We start from the raw sequence: 13,006 nt of genomic DNA on the forward strand, positions 1-13,006 counted from the left end.
GTAGTGACGTAGACATGTGGGGGCGTGTTAGAATGAGCCGTGTTAGGTAGGCGTTGTTAACTCTTAACTTTTATAAAGAATATCTCTTTGCAACTTTACAGATCTTCTTTATGCACCAAGAGCTTGTAACACTCCAAAGAGAAAGGAAAAATTGAAATCGCATCATATGACCCCTTTAAGGGTATTTAGTAAAGTATTTAGTTATCATATTATTTTGTAAAATTAATTATTATAAATATAGTCAAATGAATATGTGGCCATAAAATACTGATTTGAGATTAAATTTTATTTTATTATTTGAAAAGAAAGGCAGCTGTGTTATGAGAGTCATGAAACCGATAAGAAACCAGTCATATGTATGACAACTGTATGATAAACTTTAAAATGAAAATGAAAAATATAAAAATATAATGAATTCAAAATAGTAATAAAAATGACTAAAATTATACTAAAATAACATGGGTTCAAGAGAGCCTAGTAATAGTAATTCATATTTTTGTGGTTCATACCTTAATGCTTATGAAAATGCTGATTGGAAATATCAAGATGGAGAAAAATGCAGAGATAATCACAAGGATCCACCCACAGCAGCCCAGACCCCCCTTATTTTCACCTTTAACCACAGAAAATGGTGTCATTCTCAAAAACAGCACATGACTAACATGAAGTTAAATAGGTCAAATTGTTCAAGAACACGGTGCTAATTACATGTTTTATTCAATGAATACTGCATGTGATTTGATTGGTTTGGTTTGCAAAGAAACTAAAATTATCTAACTAGCAACTTATCAGTAACACTCATCGTAACCCTTACTAACAATCAAACTGTGAAGCACATCTTATCTTTTACCCTTAACCCTGAATAGAAGCACTTTACACCAAAAATTCAATATCTGCCCCCCACTGGATCAGCAATAACCCCAGTGTGACAGATAAGGCTACGCTAATTTTCCACACACACTACACACCCAACAATTTCAAACCAAGGCTATATTTTATGTTCATGCCCTTTCTATCATGCTCTTTTAAGAGAAAGATTAACATGTGTTTACATTTTACTTATCAAGTTATGATGATTTATAATCTGATGTGATTATTGAAATCAGCATGGGCTTTTGTGAATCTTTTTGTGAATCCAACATCAAGATTTTAGTACAAAATCATTAAATACATTTAAAAAAATGTGTATAGTGTTCTGTGGCTGTCACCATTTCCTTTTCACCATTTTAGCTTTTTTGAGGTTCCTTTAAATAGTCCTGCAGTTACTATACTGTTAGATATTGTGACATACCAAATGCATGGAACAACATTAACTTCAAGCTTAGTTAACCTTTCTTGTCTGTTCCTGGTGATCTAAACAGTTTCTGACTAGGAATACTAAAAATAACACAAACAGCTATTTGACTTCATATATGTACTGCATATTTCTTTCTTCCTCTTTCCCCATGCAAGTACAAGTGTGTATTGGTGTGGAAAATTGACTGCTTTGCAAACCAACCACTAATGCAAATGACAAATCTAACTGATGATAGTTAAAGAATATAACCTCAATCGACACCTCAATCAACATAAACACTCAAGTCCTGTAGTAGTTTTAGTTAAGACAATTACTATATTATATTCTCAGTGCATTACTTGTTAAAGTACAATGTTCATAGACAAAAGGGACAGAGGAAAAAAAACTTAATCTTACTGATTAGATTCTGCTTGCTCTGGGCTCCTTGCTCCATTTCCATGTGGGTTTGTTGCTACACGAGATGTGTAGAAGACGGCACTGGCTTTGTGGATGACTGAGAGATATATCTGCAGTGCAAAAGAACTTCCTATGAAGGGTGTGGCCTTGTCTACAATGCAATTAGAAGATCATTTACAGACTCTAATGGTCTTATGACACCATCCACTGTGCAATATGAGGCTGATGTTTGTTAATGAAGCAGTTATGATGATTGTGATTGCTCTGAAACATCCGCTATGTCTGGTTTTGGCCTAGATGCTTTATTCTTCAGCTATCAAGCAAGTGTGCTTTTCCCTATAAAGATTTTAATGCCTTTTCCAACTGGTTTTTAAAACAGTTTCTTGTTTTACTCTTAGTAAAACTAATAAACTGTTTCAGTGATTTATGAAAGTCTGGTAGGTAGATCAGTATAAAAAAAAATAATTAGTTATTTCAACTTTGCATATCAGTAAAGCATGATTATCAAAAGAAATCAAATGTTGCTGCTAAAGTATGGGATTTTTTTAGGCTAAATTGTATTTTAATAGAATTTTGATGATTACTATTTCTAACCCTTTTATAACTATATTTACTATCTAAATATTTTGTATTATCTATATCTAGTGAGGAATTTCATCCATTGCTTACATGCAGGAACTCATAGGTAGTATTGCGTAACACCAGGTAAGTGATCGAAGAGTCAAGTGGAAACTAGTAGTGGCAGGATTCTCATGATGTGGAAAAGATGAAAGTAATTATTTCACTCCCGCTATGTGACCAAAAGTATAAGCAGGGTAAATCAACGTCAAAAATAATCTATTTTATAGCGGTTCTCTGAAAAAGTTCACCAGCAAAGACCTCAATAGTTACTTCGCCAGGTTTTCTCGAACAATCAAAAAGGGGAAATCAGTAAATACAATACAAACTTCCTTCCAACACATTATCTATGGTAAATTAACATCACTTTTCTATAAATAAATACATAAACAAACAGCAATAGCAGCCATCTAAAAACCAATTGCAATTCACTAATTTCAATAATCTTTTACAATTAATCTGGTATTATTGGAATTCCGGCAGCAAATCATTTTGAATTTGTTTTTGTTTGTCTGTAGTGACTGCTTACATTGCATCTCAATTTAGAAAGTTGCTGTGGGTTTTGTGGTCATTCTGGAAAGTCCTGAACAGGTAAAGTGACGTATCTTCTGTTAACCAAAAAATTCAGAATAAAGACAAACAACAAAGAAAATCTAAGAAAAGAACTTTTATTTCATGATGCTGTTAGAACATACTAGACTAAACCTACCATATTCTTTATTATATTTTAAAATATATAATGAAAACAAACGTGAGTACTGTAGACTCTGAGATCTACATTGTATACATGTAAAATTCATGGTTCTGACCTTAATATCAGCAAATTGCACAAGAGTGTAAAATACGTAACACTAAAGTCATTAAGGAGTTGCAAAGCAACTCAACTTCTTTAGAGGAGATTGCAAGGTAACTTAGGAAAAAAAACAGAACAGCTACAGTACACAGATCAAACACCTAATTTACCCATTCTAAAAGGGTATTTACATGTACAGCATTTGACAGACATTTGAAAAGGTCAGTTAACTCACTACTTTCATGATACAGGGAAAAACAGTTTAGTAAAATTTAGACACCCACACTGTTTACATTTCCTCTAATGGTGTATATTTAAAAATTCGTTTTAGTATTCATTTTTTAAAATTATGATGCTTAAGCAGAGTTAAGCCCTAATTACTTCAAAAAAAAAAAAAAAAATACTAAAGAACAGTATTAATTTCATTCAAATACATATAACAAACAGCCCAGCCCTCAAAAGTCAATCAAAATTATGTTCTACTAATGCAGTGTGCTAAACCACAAGCTCGTCTTGATTTGAGACTTGTGAGTATCTTCTAAAGGAAATTATTGGAGAGTAGAGCTTCCACATTAGTTTCTGTATTTTACCCATAATTGTGTTATGACACACCTTTTTCCATGCAGACCACCATAGTCCACAATGTTCGTCATTGTTTACGCACACTTCACACAAAATGTCACATAGTTTTCGATATGCCTGCCCTCTGTAACTCACAATGAGTTACTGCCAGCCCAGTGGCGGATGCAGGCCTGGCTGCAGAGGGAAGCTCGAGCCTGCGGCTGCAGGGTAGTTAGTGAATCCATTTGGCTGGGGAGGGTAACTGTCAAGCGCTGATGCAGAGTGAGCCTGCAATCACACACACAAAACAAACATTAACATTTGCATAGAATAAATTCTTCTAAAAATCTTGCTAGCAATCATGATAGCAGGCATAGTAATAATATCCAGTAGCCCTTTAATGATCAAATAAAGAGCCATAGCCTCCAATCAATATATAGATACCTGCAAAAGAGCAGATTGCATGGTGGAGTTGTGAAGACCAGAGAGGGCAGCAGGAGATGCTGTCGTGGAGAAGCTGGGCATCCCTGGGGGGAAAGACAGGAATCCTGGAAAAGCTGCACCTCCAGGGGCCTGGAGACTACCAGTTAGCCTGTGTAACACATTAAGCAGCATTGCATAAGCCTATTAATAATACAATTCTAATGATTATCTTACTAACACAAATAGATTGCACTTATGTAGTTTCACAATAATCTATAAGACTAAATTCAAAGGCAACCATGCTATCTGAAAAGCTATCACACATATGTGCTCACTACAATAATGCTTCTTGACAGCAATAATTCACATGTTCTATATAAGCCTGTCGCAATAATCAATATATCGACTTATCGCGCAATATTTGTACATGACCTCAATAATTTTTGGTGACGCAATATATCGCCCATTATATTTACTTAAAAATGAATGCCACCATGTTTTTTACATTCCACTTGCACCTGTGTCTTTTGCAGCTTCTCGAGCATAATGTGGTGTAGTTGGTGCCAGTTCAAATTTAAATAATGTTTCTACAAAGTTTCATCTGCAGACATGATCTTGTTTAGGGATCTGTGCCTTTGTGCATACGGACATCTGACTGCCAAGTAGTGATTGTGTTTTTCAGCAATAGTGTGCACCCTTAATTTACAGAGAAAAGAAGGTCCGGGAAAAATCTGTAGATGGAAAAATCTCCAGACAAGTTCTTTGTGCATTTTTCTTTTTTTCTACTTGTTACTTTGCACTTTTTGTTAGAAAATGTTTATTTACTATTTATTCAGGTTTTTTAAGGTATCTAATATTTTGATACTTAATTTCCATGATCTAAATATTCTTAAAAATTTAAAGTTTGTTGTCATTTGGAAGTGTGTAGGCCTTCTTCCATTATTATGCTGTTACATTATGATTATATATTCAGTGGCATAAAATGGTCTTTAAAATGACAATAATATCGCTTATCGCAATTATTTCTGGGGCAATATATCACACAACAAAAAGTTGTTATCGTGACAGGCCTAGTTCTATATGTTGCTGACAGAATTGGTATCTAAACTTAAAGTTAATCAGCCATATGACCATAAAATATTTTTGTGGCTATGGTTTACTTTTGACAGTTATGACAGTTTTACCATATCTTCGAGGAACACATCACTCTGATAAAATGAAGAATAGAAAATATAGACTTTGGACTTTGCAGAACATTTCAACTGGAAAGTGTTTGACATAACCAGTTCAAGAACCCAGTGACCTCCCTTGCTGACTACCGTCTACATTGGCCTTCTAAGGCAGCATCCTGAGACAGAACCTCAAAAGTTACTTTATACTCATTTGATTTCAATAGGTTTTCCCATTACCATGTTGCTAAGCTTTCAGTACAATACTTAAAGGGTTAGTTCACCCAAAAATGAAAATTAGGCTGTGTTTTACTCACCCCCGAGGCATCCTAGGTGAATATGACTTTCTTCTTTCAGACGAATCCAGTCTGAGTTATATTAAAAATTGTCCTGGCTATTCCAAGCTCTATCATTGCAATCAGCGGGTGTTGCAGTGCTTCAGTCCAAAAGAAGAGAAATAAAAAGTGCCCATCCATAAAACAAAAATGTCGCACACGGCTCCGGGGGGTGAACAAAGGCCTCCTGTAGCGAATCGATGTGTTTTTGTAAGAAAAATAACCATATTTAAAACGTAATAATCAATTTAATCTAGCTTGCGCTCACTGTTGTAAACGGAAGCAGTTCCGGGCGGATTACGCATGAGGTCGGCTTTGCGCATGTGCCGCTCAGAAGTGACAAACGCGGAAGCGCAGTGGAGATATCAAAACAAAACAACGGTCAGTAATTAGAAGTACAAAACGAGGATTTGTAAAGAAGAATGTCAGAGGATTTCGATATAAGCCAGGAGGAGACTGGTTTTCCTTTGCTAAAGTAAGGAAACTTAGCTTTCTTTGCTCCTGTTAACAAACGTTGGTTTTCACAAACTCACCGGCGTATGCGCAACGCTGACCTCATACGTCATCAGCCTGGAGCTGCTTCGTGTACAACTGTTGGCGCAAGCTAGATTAAAGTGATTATTAAGTTTTGAATATGTATATTTTTCTTACAAAGATGCATCGATTCGCTACAGGAGGCCTTTGTTCACCCCCCGGAGCCATGTGAAACACTTTTTTATGGATGGGCACTTTTTATTTAACTTATTTTGGACTGAAGCACTGCAATACCCGCTGACTGCAATGATAGAGCTGGGAATATCCAGGACAATTTTTAATCTAACTCCGACTGGATTCGTCTCATTTTTGGGTGAACTAACCCTTTAAATACACATAATAACACACAAGTAGTGGATAAAACAGTCCATCTGTGATTAGACTGGACTGTATTTAGATACTTTTCAATATTGAATGAAATATATACATAATCATCTTAAAATAATCAAGCATAATTATACTTCCTACATTTTAGAGAAACCCTTGTGTTGTGCACCTATAATGCTGGCTAAGTAGGCAGCTCACTAGTTTTTGGAACTGTTATTTACATATCATTGACAATGTAGATGATCCATATTAGTTTAGCACAGAGGTGCTCAATCACGTTCCCAATGATTTACCTTCCAGCAAAGATCTTCAGGAGCACTTGATAATTACAGACAGATGAACTGAACTATGCAGGTAGGTAGATTTCCAGGACCAGGATTGGACACCCCTGGCTTAGCACTTTCTGCTTATTTCAAATAATCCTAAATCATGGGTAGCCAACCCTGCTCCTAGAGGGCTACCATCCGGCAGGTGTGTTTTTTAAACACACCTGAATCAGCTAATCAAGTCCTAATAAACTGTGTTCAGGATTACTTGAAAATAACAAGCTGATGTGTTGGAGCAGGGTTGGAACTGGAGTCTGCAGGAGGTAGTCCTCCAGGAGCAGGGCTTGGTACCCTTGCCCTAATTCAACCCTAGAATAGTATTCAAACCTCTCTGCTTAATACTTTATAAACTTGTGCAACATAATTAAATAGAAGAAAAAAAAATTACCCAGCCTGGCCAACAAGGGCGGGGTTGAAGTTAGAGCTGAATGCAGAGGCGAATCCAGGAAGCACAGGAGATGAGGAGGGGACTCCTGCTGCAGCAGCTGCTGCGACTGCTGCTGCCTGGAGAGGTGCAACGGTGGCTACTGAGGAAGAGGCTCCTGTAAGCCCCATTAAGGAGGACAGCACCGGACTACCTGCTGCAGTGGGCCCTGAGCCTCCAAATCCTGGGAAGGCAGGGTTTGGGCCGGAAGGAAGACCCGGGAACACGGAGGGAACTGTGGTCAGTCCCAGGCCAAAGGGGGAGGGCGTGGGAGCACTAGAGTGAGCCAGGCCAGAATATACAGATGAGACTGTAGGAGTAGGAGTGGATGGGGTGGAAATGGAGGACTGGGCTCCATGGAAAGGAGACATGGCTGGAAAATGTGGAGCAGGGCTGCTTCTAGCCTGAGAGCCCAGAGCAGAGGAAAGATTGTGGAGTCCAGATACACCAGCAGTGCTGGGTAAAGAAGACTGTGGCGAGGCAGCACCATGGGCCATGCCAAGGGGTCGGGCAAGAACAGCAGAGTTTGGCATTACTAGAGAGCTAAGAGAAGGAGTGCCAGAGCGGGAGGGACCTTTGAAAGCAGAAGGGACAGGACTGTTGCTTCCACTACCTCCACTTTGCCGGGCCATGGAGCTAGCATGTTGGTCAATAAACAAAGCTCCAGCAGGGCTACTCATGGCTGTCTGAGAGGTCAGTCCAGGAGAGGGCTTAGGACTAGAAGCCGCAGGCACCACTGGTAATCCACCAACACCTTGCATGCTGGGAGTAGAGCGTCCAGGAGTGAGGGAGGACATCCCTGAGGGTGTGTAACTACGGATAACTGAATGTGACTGGGTAGAGGGAGTGCCAGGGAGCAAAAGTGCTGACTGGGAATCTGAGGAGGGTGGGTACCCCTTCTTTGAGTGTAATCCCATAGCTCCATGAGGAGTCAAGGGATCACCAGTTGCTCTGGGAGTAGATGTGAGTCCACCAGTAGGTGTTTCTGAGTGGGGAGCACTGTGGAAGGGAGAAGAAGGGATGCTTGTACTTGGCCCGGGTGTTCCACAGGGTGTTCCAGATGGGGTATGACTTTTAATGACTGAAGGGGTGTTTCGACCAGAAGGGGGCATGCCAGGAAACGGAGAAGGAACTGGCGTGGTGTGGCCACTGGAGTTTGAGGCAACTTGGGGAGAGCCAGCTGGGACAGGAGGCCCTTTGATTACTGAGGGCGAGGGGGCAGGAGTAGGCGAGGGGGTTACAGGGTTCTGGGATGGGACCATGCCAGGAAAAACTGGAGTGATTGGTGTGGTAGGCTGAGGCTGGGAGGTGGCAGGAGTGGATGCGGTGGAATTATTAGGAGAAATAGCAGGTGTGCCAGAGATGTTGGAGGTTGGATTTTGTTGACTGATAGGTCGGCTGTAACCTGAAAATATGAAACAATCAGCACAATGAAATATTAAAAGGAAGAAAGTCCTATGAAATTAAGACAAAGGTACCACATGACTAAGTTTATTAGTGTTTGATTTGAAAGATGCATTAGAAAGCGAGAGAGAATTCAGGAAATCTCCCAATCCACTAGCTGCACCATAAGATGCACAATGCAGCAGAGCAAGCATTCATGCTGTAAACATGGACTGACAATATATGACATAGTGCCCCCTTGAGATAAAATGAATAAGGCAAAGTTGTTGCAAACCTATACTAAATAATTTTCTGGGTTGTCAAATTTAACTAATGTTAAATTTAGGCATATTACTAAGTCAAGTCTAAAACATTAGTCTCACCACAAAGATTTAAAGAGCAGGTCATATGGGTTTTCGAAAAATATCTCTTTGGCAGTTTGTAAGGTAGCTATCCTTCAATGTAAACAGTCTGCAAAGTTGTTAATCAAAAAAGTGCATGATAAATATAGATATTGTCTCTCAAAAGAAAGAGTCGACTCAGAATCGCCTTAAAGAGTCGTTATATTTTCGAATCTTCTGCCTGTTACCGATCTACGTCACTGGGTAACACATTAGCATAATCCTCGCCTTCCCACGAAACACGAACACTCTCTGTGTCGAGAAGATGCTGTGTTCCATGATACCACAGCAATACAATCCAAACCTTTTGTTGTGCTCGTCATTTTACAGAGGACTGCTTCTCTAATCTTGCCTTTTATCTTCGTTGGCTTCTTATCTTCTTTATTTGGACCAACAAGCGTCTCCGAACCACAACCTGTTAAGTACGATTGATACGTTGTGTGTAAATTTTCAATTGAGTGCTCAAAATATCTAGTTTTTTTTGTGCTAATATGTGATGTATACCTAGTGCAGGTTTAGGTTTCCAGGTAAAGCACACTATTACTGTTTTACTGAAATAGTTCTGATAATTCGCTGTGAACCCACTATTTCCTAAGAATGTGTCGAGTAATGTAGACTGACATTGTTCTAGTAATTACTTCGTTTAATAATAAAGAATGTAGTGTAGCGCACAGACTTTATAATCATTGTGAAAGTGCTGTTTATGTAGTTATATGGTTAATGCAGGGAGTAAAAGACCCGGTAGAGAGAGACGAGTTAGTTAGGCTGGTGCGCATGTGATACAGCTGTTCTGCGTTATAATTAAAGGTTAAGACATGGAGCATCTTTTGTCTGTCATTCTTCAGAAATTACAGTAGACATATTTTGGTTTTCAAACTGTATTGTTTCATCAGCTAGTCACGTTAGCACTCGGCTAACGTATCCACCATTATTGTTTTTTTAAGTGTTTACAGTTTAGCAGCTAAACTTTAGCTGTGGGCACGATTCGTTTGCATAAGTGTTTTTGTATTTTATGACATTATTATAAGAACGGATTGGAGCACTATATTATTGTTTTATGTAAAGGTGCTTTGTCAATGGTAGCGCTAGTGTTAAACAAAATGTTTTTATGTCATTATTTTAAGAACTGATTGGAGCACTATATTATTGTTTTATGTAAAGGTGCATGCTAGGGTTGCAATGTTGTCACAACAAAACCCGCCCAATTGCTACTCAAAACTAGCCCAATTGTGTTTCGAGGGTGGTCCCCCTTTAAAAATCGCGTTCTGTGGTGTAAAATACACGCTTTCAGTCGGGGTTCCCCTGGTAAATTTGCATTCCAGTGCCTAAATATGATGTTATTGGGGTCGCTACAACCCGCAACATCAAAAACAACTGTGGACTTGGCAACACAGATAGTAGTGCTCGCTAACTTGCTCAAGCGCTCCTCTTTGTGCCAATCACATCAGGCTTGGCCAGCTGACCAATCAGAGCAGAGTAGGCTTATGGAAGGGAGGGGTTTGCAAACATTTCTCTCAGAACTGAATCGAACAAACCGTTTCGAAATCATGGACAAATGACTATGTATAAATGTATATTCTGGGAAAATTAGAGTGTTTTCTGACCTTAGATGCATTTAAACCTGTTGTAGGGGACTCCAACACAATATTAGGACACTTTAAAAAAAACATATGACCTGCTCTTTAAGAAATTTTAGATTTTTGCACATTTGTGCTCTCAAACTTGAAAATGTGCAGTTTACTTCTATTACAAGTGCCTTAAAGTAACCACTTTTTTCCAGAACATTACTTTAATGAATGGATTCCGGAAAATCTGAAATGCTGTTTAGTGAGCATGACAAGTGTACAATACACATTCTAGAATCTGTGCTCTCTATAAGCATTCGTGGCAAATGAAAAATCTCCATATTAGTTCAGTTAGATCAGTAAAGAAACCTCGGAGAGAGTATTAAGCATGATCAAACTGCATGCTATAAGTGCTGCAGGCAGATTTAGAGCATGCCATGGTGAGCGTCTAGAGAGAGCATTGCTGTCGCAGCTGTTAAGGCAGCACACAGCGCTAGCAACAGCAACTGCACGTTGTACCTGCCAAATTGGGAGTGGCTCCGGAGGGTGGGGGGGGCACACTGGCAGTGATGACCCCACCCACTGACACCAGACCTGCATTGTTGTATGCACCTGGGCAGCATCCGGAGAAAAAGGTAAGAACATTCTGCATCCAGTCCCCCAAATTAACTTTCATATTGCACACAGACATATTGCTGGCATATGCATGGTCTACTATTTTTTTGTACATTAGGGAGATTATTACTCATACAATTTATTCTTGACCATTTTTTCTAATCTGAAAAAAAAAGGGTCTTACTTGGAGCGATGGTTGCATGTGGCCTACATGGTGGGATAGGGTATGGCACAGGTCTGTGCGGATTGTACGTTGATGGTGACTTACGGAAAAAGAGAGAAATGGATGTAGTAAGAAATTCTTAGCCATTAATGAAAAGCATTCAAAGAACAAATATGTTTAGGCAATAACACCTGGCCATTAAAACATACTGGTTTGCTTGGTCCAAGGATGCGTGCAGCAATGCCCTTTCCATCCAGGGTTGCATCGTCTCCATCCTTTTTGGCAGGAATTCTCTTTAAAGTTCCAGTAAAAGCCACAATTAATTTTAAAGAGCTAAATTAAACAATATGCATTTAAAAGGTATTTAATAGATTTATTACATGAAGGAACTTACAGGGAATGTTCCAGTGACCTGGCTGGGTTTGCCTTTGGGGTAAGGGTTGCCTGGGATCATCCCGCAGGATGAAATCATAGCCACTGGAGCTTTACATCCCACCTTACACACCTAAACAATTACAGACATGTACTGCATTTATATCCTCATTCATTCAGTATAGTCTACACTTGGCCATGACATACAACTTGTAAATTCACATGAATGTGTAAGTTTTACCTGCTCTAGGATTCTTCTTGCAAACTGCTTCTCAGCGAGGTGAGTACGGAACGCATCATCCACGGGATGGAAATTTTGGGCATCAGAAATATTTCTGTAAAGTATATATTACATATTGCATTGCCGCATGATATTTAGTTTGTTTGGATATTTGCTGATGTGCATAATTTCTGTAGTGTGTAACTTACAGAGCTATGAGTTCCAGTACAATAATTCTGTCCTTTGAGAACGTGAAACAATTAAGGATGTTTGCAACCTTCGTTGTTGGAATTGCAACCATTTTCTGCAGGAAAAACCATGTGATGCAGTTAAATGAAGTCATTTAGCTCAACTAAAAATAAACAATAAATAAATAAATAAAGAAGCAGAATTCTTACATGTTGCAAGGCTTTGACTGCCTTTATCTGTGGCTCTGCCCAGGAGAAGTATTTCAAAATGTCAATCACCTGAGGAAGGAAGTTTGACATGTAAACAGATGTAAGATTCTGTGGAATTACAGTTATCTACTGTTACTATATCAACATACCTGTTCACTGGAGAAATACCCATGAACCTGCTCTATAGCTTTGATACGCTGATCTGTCAAAACACACTTCAGAACAAACAAAAATGACAGTATAAATGTTATTCTGTTGCATATTCAATAATCATAATCACCCAAACAGACCACAACTGCCTCTTTCCAGAACAGACAACCTATAAAAATATATAAACCTACGTAAATATTAATAATCTAATACCTTTCTAATTTCGTCCAAGACGATATCAAAGGATTTCTTGTCCATCTTCTCTGTCGATGTTCTGATCACTGTATTGATTACCAATTCCTCCTACAGCATCTCAATGACGACCCTTCATTCGCCTGCTGATGGGAAGCTTAACGCAGTAACCCTGTTATACTTATTCACAGCATCAATGTAAGAATTCATCAATTTTTTTGCATATGATCTATCCTTTTAGTGAACCAAGAATCATTTTGGAGAGGTTCAGCAGGTACTATAGAAGGCTGTCGGTCTCTTTAAGTTCAGGCTGGCATGTCATGAGGAACAACAATGGTCCAGTG

The 13,006-nt window shown here is 38.8% G+C and overlaps 2 protein-coding genes across 3 annotated transcripts in view; both read right to left on the reverse strand.

The window, feature by feature from the left end:
* LOC107701117 (erythrocyte band 7 integral membrane protein-like) overlaps positions 1-1,806 on the reverse strand; it is a 4,425-nt gene extending 2,619 nt beyond the window's left edge. The window contains exons 1-2 of the mRNA XM_016503054.1: positions 1,694-1,806; positions 510-613 (exon numbers count right to left, since the gene is read on the reverse strand). Of these exons, the coding sequence (XP_016358540.1) occupies positions 510-613; positions 1,694-1,736 (147 nt within the window). The 5' untranslated portion in view covers positions 1,737-1,806. The remainder of the gene's footprint in view (positions 1-509; positions 614-1,693) is intronic.
* Positions 1,807-3,494: 1,688 nt separating this feature from the next.
* On the reverse strand, positions 3,495-12,782 carry LOC107701116 (proline and serine-rich protein 1-like). 2 transcript variants are annotated; one of them, XM_016503052.1, is made up of 12 exons: positions 12,684-12,782; positions 12,470-12,535; positions 12,321-12,389; positions 12,132-12,226; positions 11,944-12,037; positions 11,725-11,835; positions 11,540-11,623; positions 11,352-11,430; positions 11,072-11,164; positions 7,168-8,608; positions 4,110-4,257; positions 3,495-3,953 (listed from the first exon to the last, which is right to left on the reverse strand). In XM_016503052.1, the coding sequence occupies exons 1-12, from the start codon at positions 12,726-12,728 to the stop codon at positions 3,828-3,830; spliced, it is 2,451 nt and encodes an 816-aa protein (XP_016358538.1). In that variant the 5' UTR covers positions 12,729-12,782; the 3' UTR covers positions 3,495-3,827. The 2 variants fall into 2 exon arrangements, with proteins under 2 accessions (XP_016358538.1, XP_016358539.1); XM_016503053.1 differs by lacking the exon at positions 11,072-11,164 and having other exon boundaries at positions 3,496-3,953.
* Between the last annotated feature and the right edge of the window lie 224 nt (positions 12,783-13,006).

Source organism: Sinocyclocheilus anshuiensis, unplaced genomic scaffold, assembly GCF_001515605.1.
Source record: "Sinocyclocheilus anshuiensis isolate Anshui unplaced genomic scaffold, SAMN03320099.WGS_v1.1 scaffold907, whole genome shotgun sequence".
NCBI classification, from domain to species: Eukaryota; Metazoa; Chordata; class Actinopteri; order Cypriniformes; family Cyprinidae; genus Sinocyclocheilus; species Sinocyclocheilus anshuiensis.

Coding starts and splice junctions, on each gene's coding strand:
- LOC107701116 (XM_016503052.1), bottom strand. CDS start 12,728: ATGGACAAGAAATCCTTTGATATCGTCTTGGACGAAATTAGAAAG. Junction 12,038..12,131: donor GTACTGGAACTCATAGCTCT/GTAAGTTACACA, acceptor TATACTTTACAG/AAATATTTCTGATGCCCAAA. Junction 4,258..7,167: donor GCCCTTGTTGGCCAGGCTGG/GTAATTTTTTTT, acceptor TGTGTTACACAG/GCTAACTGGTAGTCTCCAGG.